The sequence below is a fragment of the Rhinoraja longicauda genome, chromosome 34 (genome assembly GCF_053455715.1).
Source record: "Rhinoraja longicauda isolate Sanriku21f chromosome 34, sRhiLon1.1, whole genome shotgun sequence".
Lineage (NCBI taxonomy): Eukaryota > Metazoa > Chordata > Chondrichthyes > Rajiformes > Arhynchobatidae > Rhinoraja > Rhinoraja longicauda.
The window spans coordinates 6,486,756-6,499,666 of NC_135986.1; the positions used below are offsets into that span (position 1 = coordinate 6,486,756).

Consider the following 12,911-nt stretch of genomic DNA (forward strand, 5'->3'; position numbering starts at 1 on the left):
CTCCTGCACCTATTGTCTATTGTTTGGTCAAAATCCCTCTAAACTTGTTCTACCATGTACCTATTTAAATGTTTCTTAAACGTTGCTTAAAATGTCTCTTAAATCAATATGATTCTAAAATATTTCTTACTGCTTCCACATAAGCAAATCCTCTCTAGTAATCATCCAATGCAGCATGCAAGAAAATCTATTTTAAATAATTATTTAGACATTCTAAAATTAAAATGTTTTTTTTGTTGTTGTTGAGAAATTTAAAACAAAACCATTAAAACTCTGCAGGCTGCAGATCCGCTATGAGGTCTTGTTTCTTAGTCAGAACATTCTGGATTAGAGCATCACTCCAGAACCCAAGTACATTGCATTAGTAGGCAGACACCAAATGCTGGAGTAACTCAGCGGGTCAGGCAGCATCTCTGGAGAGAAGGAATGGGTGATGTTTCGGGTCGAGACCCTTCTTCAGTCACCCATTCCTTCTCTCCAGAGATGCTGCCTGACCCGTTGTGTTACTCTGGCATTTTGTGTCTACCTTAGATTTTTAACCAGCATCTGCAGTTTTTTTTCCTACGTTGCAATAGCAAATGTGCTTCTCAAAGATTAAATAGGCCATTCAATCTTTGAGAAGCACTGTTACTATTGCAATGTAGGGGGAAAAAAACTGCAAATGCCGGTTAAAAATCTACGATAGACCCAAAATGCTTGCAAAATTGCCAAATTCAGCTTCTGAATTAAATGGTTCTGGGAGCCCTGCCTTATTTTATAGCCTAGGAAAGTGCCTTCTGTCCATGCCAGGGAGGAGCAGTCTTATGCTTAAAAAGGACGATGTCCGTGATCTCTCAATGTTTCAAAGCACCTTGTATTCCACCAATTATTAATTATAGCAATGTAAGAAACAGAGCAGTTGGCTTTCCCACACTGCAGTGGTAGGGTTGGACTCGTTAGAGGCAGGAAACATGTTCCCAATGTTGGGGGAGTCCAGAACCAGGGGCCACACAGTTTAAGAATAAGGGGTAGGCCATTTAGAACGGAGACGAGGAAAAACTTTTTCAGTCAGAGAGTTGTGAATCTGTGGAATTCTCTGCCTCAGAAGGCATTGGAGGCCAATTCTCTGAATGCATTCAAGAGAGAGCTAGAGCTCTTAAGGATAGCGGAGTCAGGGGGTACGGGTAGAGGGCATGAATGGGGTACTGATTGAGAATGATCAGCCATGATCACATTGAATGGCGGTGCTGGCTCGAAGGGCCGAATGGCCTACTCCTGCACCTATTGTCTATTGTCTATTGTCCAGGGATCAAAGCTCAATGAAAATACAGCTGTCTAGCCACACCTCTCCAACTCCAAGGATGAACCCCAAAGATCCAAATCTGGGCAGGTGAATCGAGTTGCTTCATAGGACTGAAAGGCATTGCTTTATATAAACACTCCCTGGAATATTAGAGGCATTTGGAATATCCAAGTAGAAGAGTCAATACTCTAGCCTTAGGGGCGAGGTAAAGTTTAACATCGGTTCCCATTTTAAATGCGTGGGTGCACTCATTTCTTTTTACAATGTTCTGGGATGAAGCATTTTGTAGTTTTTCCCCTTTGAATTTGTTAGCATTTTTATTTACAGTATTTACCGGGTTGAAGCATTTAATAGATTTTTTCCCTTTGAATTGGTTAGCAGTTTTTAAAATTATTTCAATTGTTGTATTTATTAAAATCAGGACAGAGGTTAACGGTTTAAAATACGGCATTGTAAATACTGAGACTCACAGGGATGGGTTCTGATTATAATTGCATAGTTCCTCAGATTTCCACAATAGTTCATATGAATGATTAAGAGGAGACAATTATGAGATTACCGTACCATCTACAGGTTTGTTGTGTCCTTGGGCATCCGACACGAGATCTGTCAGCTCTGCCTCAGCTCGATGTAGCACAGCCTCACATTCTTCAGGTACCGGAAGGAACACCTCCTGTGGCTGGGACTCCGACGGAGAGGATGACGAACACGATGGGGAGGTCTTGCCGTTGTATGCTTCGGTTAGCAGATCTGTTCTATCTATGTCGGACAGCAAGGTTATTCAGGTGCAAAACACTAAAGAAACAACTCAAAACTACTACCTCCTTTTTTTTTGGTGCAGGAGTAGGCCATTCAGCCCTTCGAACCAGCACCGCCATTCAATGTGATCATGGCTGATCATTCTCAATCAGTACCCCGTTCCTGCCTTCTCCCCATACCCCCTGACTCCGCTATCCTTAAGAGCTCCATCTAACTCTCCCTTGAATGTATTCAGAGAATTGGCCTCCACTGCCTTCTGAGGCAGAGGATTCCACAGATTCACAACTCTGACTGAAAACATTTTTCCTCATCTCAGTTCTAAATGGCCTACCCCTTATTCTTAAACTGTGGCCCCTGGTTCTGGACTTCCCCAACATTGGGAACATGTTTCCTGCCTCTGACGTGACCAACCCCTTAATAATCTGTATAAGAAAATAACTGCAGATGCTGGTACAAATCGATTTATTCACAAAATGCTGGAGTAACTCAGCAGGTCAGGCAGCATCTCGGGAGAGAAGGAATGGGTGACATTTCGGGTCGAGACCCTTCTTCAGACTGAAGAAGGGTCTCGACCCGAAACGTCACCCATTCCTTCTCTCCTGAGATGCTGCCTGACCTGCTGAGTTACTCCAGCATTTTGTGAATAAATCCCTTAATAATCTTATATGTTTCGATAAGATCTCCTCATCCTTCTAAATTCCAGTGTATACAAGCCTAGTCGCTCCAGTCTTTCAACATACGACAGTCCCGCCATTCCGGGAATTAACCTAGTAAACCTACTCTGCACGCCCTCAATAGCAAGAATATCCTTCCTCAAATTTGGAGACCAAATCTGCACACAGTGCTCCAGGTGCGATCTCACTAGGGCCCTGTACAACTGCAGAAGGACCTCTTTGCTCCTATACTCAACTCCTCTTGTTATGAAGGCCAACATTCCATTGGCTTTCTTCACTGCCTGCTGTACCTGCATGCTTCCTTTCAGTGACTGATGCACTAGGACACCCAGATCTCGTTGTACGTCCCCTTTTCTTAACTTGACACCATTCAGATAATAATCTGCTTTCTTATTCTTACCACCAAAGTGGATAACCTCACACTTATCCACATTAAACTGCATCTGCCATGCGTCCGCCCACTCACACAACCTGTCCAAGTCACCCTGCAACCTCATAGCATCTTCCTCACAGCTCACACTACCACCCAGCTTTGTATCATCTGCAAATTTGCTAATGGTACTTTCAAACATTTAATTTATAAGTGACCACGGGCAGCTCGTGATTGTTAAGGCGGCACGGTGAGTTGCTGCATCACAGCGTCAGTGACCCAGGTTCGACACTGACCCGGGGGGGGGGGTGCTGTCTGTATGGAGTTTGTATGTTCTCTACTTGACTGATGAGACAAGTGCTGGACTAACTCAGCAAGTCAGGCAGCATCTCAGGGGAACGTGGATAAAATACGTTTAGAGTCAGGAACCATCTTCAGACTGATGATTTAGACTTTTGGGTAAGGAACCTACAAATCCACACTTTTTTTTACTGTCCTCCTGGAACTGCAGACTATAAATCTTCCACATCCCGCAGCTCCGCTCCTGCTCCCCCTCCCCCCCCACTCGCAACAAGGACAGAATCCCCCTCGTTCTCACCTTCCACCCCACCAGCCAGCGGATCCAACAAATCATCCGCCAACATTTCCGTCACCTACAACGGGACCCCACCACTGGCCACATCTTCCCATCCCCTCCCCTTTCTGCGTTCCGCAGAGACCGTTCCCTCCGTAACTCCCTGGTCCACTCGTCCCTTCCTACCCAAACCACCCCATCCCCGGGCACTTTCCCCTGCAACCGCACGAGATGCAACACCTGTCCCTTTACCTCCCCCCTCAACTCCACCCAAGGACCCAAATAGTCTTTCCAGGTGAGGCAGAGGTTCACCTGCACCTCCTGCACCTCATCTATTGCATCCGCTGCTCTAGACGTCAACTTATTTACATCGGCGAAACCAAGCGCAGGCTCGGCGATCGCTTCGCTCAACACCTGCGCTCGGTCCGCGTTGGCCAAACTGATCGCCCGGTGGCCGAGCACTTCAACTCCCCCTCCCATTCTGACCTTTCTGTCATGGGCCTCCTCCAGTGCCATAGTGAGGCCCACCGGAAATTGGAGGAACAGCACCTCATATTTCGCTTGGGCAGCTTGCAGCCCAGCGGTATGAACATCGACTTCTCCAACTTTAGACAGTTCCTCTGTCCCTCTCTTCCCCTCCCCCTTCCCAGATCTCCCTCTATCTTCCTGACTCCACCTATATCCTTCCTTTGTCCCGCCCCCCTGACATCAGTCTGAAGAAGGGTCTCGACCCGAAACGTCACCCATTCCTTCTCTCCTGAGATGCTGTCTGACCTGCTGAGTTACTCCAGCATTTTGTGAATAAATACCTTTGATTTGTACCAGCATCTGCAGTTATTTTCTTATACTATAAATGGGGTGGTCAGTAACAGAATTAAAAATATCCAAGGAATGGGGATGCACTTAAAGGCATGATCAGCAATCAGGTGCAGGAGGAAACCTTGTACTGCCAACATATAGCCTCAGAGCTATTTATATCGTGAAAATCCAGCTAATTATCATTGAGTATATTACAAATTGTTCACGCGTGTCAAGAAATCTCTGGTAACCAGCACTAGCATATCTATTTTCCGATTGGAGTCCCATTTTCTATTCCCTATCTTACTTTCACTTGGGGGCATGAGATCCACCCTCAAATGTTTATAACATTTAAAAGGCATTTGGACAAGGACATGGGTAGGAAAGGTTTGGAGGAGCAGGGCCAAACACAGGCAGGTGAGACGAGTGTGGATGGGGCACTTTGCTCGGCATCGGCAAGTTGGGCCACAGGTCCCGTTTCCATGCTGTATGACTATGACTGGGTGACGTGACACTACACATTTGCAATTCTCCTCCCCACCCCCCCATCTCCCAAGGATGCATTTCTGTGTACTCATGCACCAGGAGGAGATTCACCATCTTAAGAGTCAGAACATTGAAAAATAGAAGCGGAAAACATTGGAAACATTCGAGCCATAATTGTGGAAACAGGTGGTTAAAGCACCGGTCCACAGACGCGGTCTGCCCCCAGTATCTCTGGCATTTTAGATCATAACTCCAAAGACGTACAGGTGTGTAGGTTAATTGGCTGGGCAAATGTAAAAAGTGTCCTTAGTGGGTGTAGGATAGTGTTAGTGTGCAGGGATCGCTGGGTGGCGCGGACCCGGTGGGCCGAAGGGCCTGTTTCTCTAAAAAAAAAAATCTAAATAATTTTATATTTCCAATAACTCAATTTTTAAACATTTTCAAATCATTTAGAAACATAGAAAATAGGTGCCCGAGTAGGCCATTCGATCATCCAGCTCGGTATCCTGTACCTGCCTTCTCTCCATACCCCCTGATCCCTTTAGCCACAAGGGCCACATCTAACTCCCTCTTAAATAATAGCCAATGAACTGGCCTCAACTACCTTCTATGGCAGAGAATTCCACAGACTCACCACTCTCTGTGTGAAGAAATGTTTTCTCATCACGGTCCTAAAAGACTTCCCCCTTATCCTTACGCTGTGACCCCTGGTTCTGGACTTCCCCAACATCGGGAACAATCTTCCCGCATCTAGCCTCTCCAACCCCTTAAGAATTTTACATGTTTCTATAAGATCCCCCCCTAAGATTTTTATCCCCAAATAAGATTTGTTAATGTTTGTATGATAAATGCAAAACTAACGCATCCCCACCGAACATGTTGGCAGTGCTCGAACACATGAATGGCATGGAGATTAAATGAGGTTTAAAAAAAAAGTTACCTGCTTCACCATTTTCCGTCCTATCAGATTCCTTATAAAATTCCATATCGTATTCGTTTTCAGGCCGCTCGTCCAGCTCATCCACTCCTCTGAACTCCAGCTCCTGCTCTTCGGGAATCGGCTCCTTGGAACCTTTCTGCTTAAACCATTTAATGAATGTTAGGGTAAAAAAAAAAGCCAGGACTGAAGAGAAGAACGATCATGAGTAAGTTTCTGAAGACCCGAAACGTCACCCATTCCTTCTCTCCAGTGACGCTGCCTGTCCCGCTGAGTTACTCAAGCATTGCGTGTCTAAGTATTTCGTTACATTGATTGCATAGACCACATGTCCATGCATCTCCAGATAGGTAGGTTCAGTCATTATTGGAAAATCAAGATTGTGTTTAGAAATATCTATTACTACATCACATACACAAAATGATTAAAAGGACAAAGCGTTGAACTAACTCAGCATTACCTTTAACTTACTCAGGGTGACCTTTCGGGTTGGGACCCTTCTTCAGAAGGGTTCTGACCCGAAAGATCACCTATCCATGTTCTCTAGAGATACTGCTTGACCCACTAATTACCACAGCACTTGTCTTTATTTTGTGAACTTTTATGTGAATTTTATTTTCTGCAGTTTCAATGGTTCAACGCAAAACTACATCAGCGTTACTCTTCTATTCTGTAGCCCATCTTACTTCTATTCTGTAGCCCATCTTACTTCTATTCTGTAGCCCATCTTACTTCTATTCTGTAGCCCATCTTACTTCTATTCTGTAGCCCATCTTACTTCTATTCTGTAGCCCATCTTACTTCTATTCTGTAGCCCATCTTATTTCAGAACAATCACTCCTCACCTTCAATGACATAAAAGCCCCAGATGAATCAAACGTTCCCAAATCCTCTTCTGCATCTTCCAGGCACCATTCGGGCAAATTATCCTTCTCGTCTTCATAGCTGCCACTGCCCGTCCTGCCCCTCCTGTACGAACGATCCTCATCTCGAAAGTCAAAGTCAAACCGCCGCCGGCGCTGTTGATCCACATGGTCCCTCCAGCCTGCGGAGCGAGGACCATCTGCAATAACAGACGGGAGTTACAACTATCAAATCACACAGGAGACAGCAAACACTTCACAACCAGAACCACGAGGAAGATTAAATTCTTGTCCCTGCTAGAGCTGACAAAAACTAAACTGGACTCGTGTGCCTCTTTAACTGCCTCCACCATGTAAGCCCAGCAAACTAGACACAATAATCTGTCGAAGGGCTCCAACCCAAAACACCACCTTTTTTCACCTTTGTCCATTTTTTCCAGGGATGCTGCCTGACCCCGAGTTACTCAGAATTTAGTGTCAATCAAACAAAGATACAAATTGCTCAGAATGGCAATATTGCTTTTTTTTTTTTTAACTACGTTTGACTGGAGTAACATGGAGTGTCTCATAGAAACATAGAAAATAGGTGCAGGAGTAGGCCATTCGGCCCTTCGAGCCTGCACCGCCATTCAATATGATCATGGCTGATCATCCAACTCAGTATCCCGTACCTGCCTTCTCTCCATACCCCCTGATCCCTTTAGCCACAAGGGCCAAGGTCTCACCAAATTTAGTTACGGTGTGTCAGCTTCAAGTACTCGAATGACAGAAACAGCAGGTATGATGCCAAATAACTACTTTCTGTACTGCCTGATAAAAGATTCCCAGAGTAGGAACAGCACGTACAAGACACTTTACATTTATTATCAGACCATCAACATGGTGAAAAATTCCAAGGCTCATGGGATCATTCTGACAGTCACCTAAAGAAATTTGAAATGACTAAAACTTGATCAACGAGTTGGATTTTGAGGAGAATCTTAAAATAAATAGCAGAGGGGATCAGGGAGAAAATTCCATGTCCGTGGCAAGAGCAGCTTATCAAGTGAAAGCATGGAAATAAATGCAGTGCTCAAAATCAGACAAATACAGAGACAGACTAAACCTCCTGTCACCACCATCAAGGCAAGAACAGAGTGAGCTAGATGGGGGCTATAGCTGCCTCTTCTCCAGTGCAAGGTCAATGGATGTTCAGATGCTGAGCATATTAGTTGACGCCGAGACACCAAGTGATTTCAGAATCAGGACTCAGTGAAATGTGCTTCAGGCATAGGATGGACCTTGAGCTTGCTGAATGACAGATCAGGCTAAAGGGATCACAAGCCTACCTGCGTTTTTATTTGTGTTCCAGTGTAATGTTCAAGTCAACCAGCAAGCACATTATTATGGAGAATTTTGCCCACATTTTATACCTGCACATAATCTCAAGACATGATTTCAGACCAAACGGGTTAAGTTATGCTGGTACTGGTCCAAGTCTATCAAATACTGGAAAGAAGCTACCTGAACTAATTTCACCTAGAGCCATAAATAAATGGCAAAAAGGACTTTAACCTACTTTTAACTCATATATGTATCTTAAGGGACCCTGCTTCCCATCAATTAATCATGTTTTATTTCTGCATGTTGATAGAAAAGTACGTCGTGATTTTCTCCTCCATATGTTTCTATGAGGCATCTTATCAAAAATAATCAGTCAACCAAGTATACATTCCATGAATGTCTTTAAGAAACATAGAAAATAGGTGAAGGAGTAGGCCATTCGGCTCTTCGAGCAGCACCACCATTCAATATGATCATGGCTGATCACACAAAATCAGCACCCCGTTCTTGCTTTTCCACCCCGTACCCCTTGATTCCTTTAGCCCCAAGAGTTAAATCTGACCCTCTCCTGGAAACATGCAGTGAATTGGCCTCCACCTCCTTCTGTGGCAGCGAATTTCATAGATTCACAACTCTCTGGGTGAAAAAGTTTTTCCTCATCTCAGGCCTAAATGGCCTACCCCTTGTATTCTTAAACCTGGTTTTGGTCTCTCCCTACATGGGGAACATTTTTCCTGCATCTAGCTTGTCCAAACCCTTAAGAATTTTCTATGTTTCTAGAATATCCCCTCTCATCCTTCTAAATTCCAGTGAGTACAAACCCAGTCGACCTGTTCTTTCATGTCAGTCTCGCCATCCTGGGAATTAACCTGGTGAACCTACACTGCACTCCCTCAATAGCAATAATGTCCTTCCTCAAATGACCAAATTGGCACACAATGCCCCAGGTGTGGTCTCACCAGGGCCTTGTACAACTGCAGTAGGACCTCCTTGCTCCTAAACTCAAATCCTCTCGCAAATAAGGCCAACATGCCATTAGCTTTCTCCACTGCCTGCTCTACCTGCATGCTTACTTTCAATGACTGATGTACAAGGACACCCAAGTCTCGTTGCACCTCCCCTTTTCCTAATCTGACACCATTGAGATAATGTTGCTAAACGTTGCTAAAAATCTTCAGTCTGAAGAAGGGTCTCGACCCGAAACGTCACCCATTCCTTCTCTCCCGAGATGCTGCCCGACCTGCTGAGTTACTCCAGCATTTTGTGAATAATACCATTGAGATAATGATCTGCCTTCCTGTTCTTGCCACCAAATTGGATAACATAACATTTATCCACATTATACAACATCTGCCTACTCACCCAACCTATCCAAGTCACCCTCCAGCCTCATAGCATCCTCCGCGCAGTTCACACTGCCACCCAGCTTTGTGTCATCTGCAAATTTAGTAATGTTACTTTTAATTCCCTTGTGTAAATCGTTATATATATTGTAAATAACTGGGCCCCCAGCACTGAGCCTTGCAGCACCCCACTAGTCACTGCATGCCATTCTGTAAAGGGCCCGTTAATTCCTACTCTTTGCTTCTTGTCTGCCAATCAGTTCTCTATCCACGTCAATACCCTACCCCCAATACCACGTACTCTAATTTTGCACACTAATCTCTTGTGTGGGACCTTGTCAAAGGCCTTTTGAAAGTCCAGACACACCACATCCACTGGCTCTCCCTTATCCATTCTACTTGTTACTCGTTAAGAATATTAACATCCTCCATGTGTAAGAAAATAACTGCAGATGCTGGTACAAATCGAAGGTATTTATTCACAAAATGCTGGAGTAACTCAGCAGGTCAGGCAGCATCTCAGGAGAGAAGGAATGGGCGACGTTTCGGGTCGAGACCCTTCTTCAGAGTAATGTCAGGGGGGCGGGACAAAGGAAAGATATAGGTGGAGACAGGAAGACAGTGGGAGATCTGGGAAGGGGGAGGGGAAGAGAGGGACAGAGGAACTATCTAAAGTTCCTCCATAATCTGGTATTAGTTTTATGAATCCATGCTGGACAACTTGCCCCTCAATTCAAGTATTTCATGAGCCAATAACACAACTTTGTGGAATCGTTTCCATAAAAGCTCACTTGCCATTCGAATGCAACATGCATTCCCCTCACCGCATCCACCACCTCCAAGGCCAAGAACACTCACTGCGTCTCCCCAACCTGCAGATAAATCCAATTCCACCCACGCTGCCATTCAATTCCGCCTCATTTAATCACCAAGCCTCCTACACTAATAATTGCCAGTTTTATATGCTGAGTCTTCCTGGATTTGCTCTGTCACAGGCCATGTTCGTAAGTGTACGAGTAATTTAATTTCGCTATTAGCTATTTCCACACCTTCACTCATCTCATCTCCTTTGTAGAAGGCGGAGAGGGAGACACAGTGACACAGCTGGTAGAGCTGCTGTCTCACAGCTCGAGGGACCCGGGTTCCATCCTGACCTCGGCTGCTGAGAGTGTGGAGTTTGCACGTGGAGTTTCTCTGTGACCACGTGGGTATCCTCCCACGTCCCAATCACATGCGGGTTTACAGGCTAATCGGCCTCTGTAAATTGCCTCTAGTGTTTAGATGCAAAAGTGGGATAACTGAACCTGTGTGAACAGGTGGTCGGCAGGGACTCGGTGGGCTGAAGGGCCTGTTGCCATGCTGTATCTCAAGTTATTTTAAATTCTTGCCTTTTACCTTTAAGTGTATACTTTTCTCATTTGTCTTAGCATTCCAAGTATTTTTAAATTTAACACTTCTGCATTCTGCAAGATTCTTTGCGTATTTCCTTATTATTCGTTTGCATCAACTTTAAATTATCCAGTGGCCTTTGTACTAACTACGCTTACTTTACTGAAATTCCTAGCTAGACATGCTAATACCACTTCCATTCCTCATTTTTCTAACCTATCCCCAACCACTCACCTCTCAGCCTGTGAGCATGAATTTTCCCAAAGTTTAATAGCTGATTGCCTTTACTCTTTTTCATTCCTTAACTGGTCACATTGCATTCTTCCAGACTTGTTGGGCTGGTTTTATTTTTAAATTGCTGGCACACCCGATCAATACTACCCACATGCACAAACTGAAATCCAAGCCATAAACCTTTGCATATCTGCCGTGAAATGTGAGAGTCCAAGTCAGTTCAGGACCAGGATGGAGATCCAACTGATTACAGGCAAAGCTTTAAAATGCCAAAGGGCAAGAAAATAAGAAATAGGGACTGAAATAAGACATTTGGCACCTGAAGCCTATTCAGTAGGAACATAGCTGATTCAACTTCCTTGCAATAGGCCCATAACCTTCGATTCCCTTCCTAATTAAAAAATGAACACAATTTAGAATTCAACCAAGGATTCAGCCTCTACAGCTTTCAGCTTAAGAAATTCTTAAGACTCACAATTCTGAGAAAAGAAAATTGTTCATCCATCTGCAATGGAAGATAAATTACTCAAATAAAAAATAATAAACCAAAATGTTTTAAATATGTCGCAACAAAATAATTCAACACTTTTTAATGTTAATTAACCGTTTAAAAAATGTTACAACTGTTCAATTCTACTTGTTTTTAAACATTCAAGTGCTTTCCAAGGACCTGACCCTGCTCATATACCACTAGACGAAAAGATTTACAAAGTGGTCTACATCTGGACACGGTAGACAACAGTGCAGGGGGTGGGTCAGAGAAAGACAAGTCACCAAGATGTGGCCATTTGCTTTCAACAATTCCAGATGAAGAACTTGCCATTGTTCAGCTTTCATCTCTTAAGGTAACCTCGCATCTTGCATCATCCTGCTTCCCATTAATCTCTCCTGCCTCTGCCTTGTTCTCCGCCACCTTTCTTTCTGTGCATTAGAACTAGAAAATAACGCAAAGCTTTGTCTTGAAATATTAAATGTTCTCCTCCCCCTTCTTCCAGGTGCATTGAGCATTTTTCTTTTAGTCATAGAGTGATCCAGTGTGGAAACAGGCCTTTCGGCCCAACTTGCCCACACCGGCCAACATGTCTAGCTACACGAGTCCCACCCGCCTGCGTTTGGTCCATATCCCTCCAAACCTGTCCTATCCATTTTTATTTCAGACTTTCACAATTTCCAGCACTTTATTTTCACTCAAAGTTATGACCATTACAAAACCGAGCCTCCCGCACCCCACCACCTTTAATGCCCCTTCAATGGGCCAATTATGTTTTTTTAGCTCATTGCATAAGTTGACATAAAATTTTTGCTGAGTTACCTGGGCTTGGGGGTCGCCACCGGTCACCTTCTCTTCTTACGCCAGCTGTTCTCCAGCCTCCATCCTCATCCTCGCCGTTCTGCTCCTCGCGGATGGCTCGCCAGTTCTCACTGTCGGAACGAGCAAAATCCTGCTTGCGCGATGTTAGAGCCACCTCCTCAAACACTACTTAAGGAAAAGAGGAGAAAAGGAAGGAAGAACAGAAGAGAGAGAAGGTGGAGAACAAGAGAAATATCGTCAGGTTTTGCATTCTGTCCAAGGGAATTAGTTGCCTTATTAGCTCACTCAAATCGAGTATGTACATTACGCTCATACTATGTTTTCCCGAAAAACAAATGAGCAAAAGTTAGCATTAACTTCTAATCACCACTGTATTACAACAGCCATTAGAAAACTGAAAACAAATGAGCAAAAGTTAGCATTAACTTCTAATCACCACTGTATTACTACAACAGCCATTAGAAAACTGAAAACAGATGAGCAAAAGTTAGCATTAGCGTCTAATCACCGATGTATTACTGCAACAGCATTTAAAAATTTGTCCATAATCTTTCCTAAAACTTCGAA

General features: G+C 44.1%; 1 protein-coding gene across 1 annotated transcript in view; it reads right to left on the reverse strand.

The window, feature by feature from the left end:
• LOC144609696 (GRB10-interacting GYF protein 2-like) overlaps nucleotides 1-12,911 on the reverse strand; it is a 134,801-nt gene that overhangs the window by 58,687 nt on the left and 63,203 nt on the right. Inside the window, 4 exon segments of the mRNA XM_078428199.1 lie at nucleotides 1,847-2,041; nucleotides 5,884-6,019; nucleotides 6,726-6,943; nucleotides 12,345-12,509. Of these exon segments, the coding sequence (XP_078284325.1) occupies nucleotides 1,847-2,041; nucleotides 5,884-6,019; nucleotides 6,726-6,943; nucleotides 12,345-12,509 (714 nt within the window).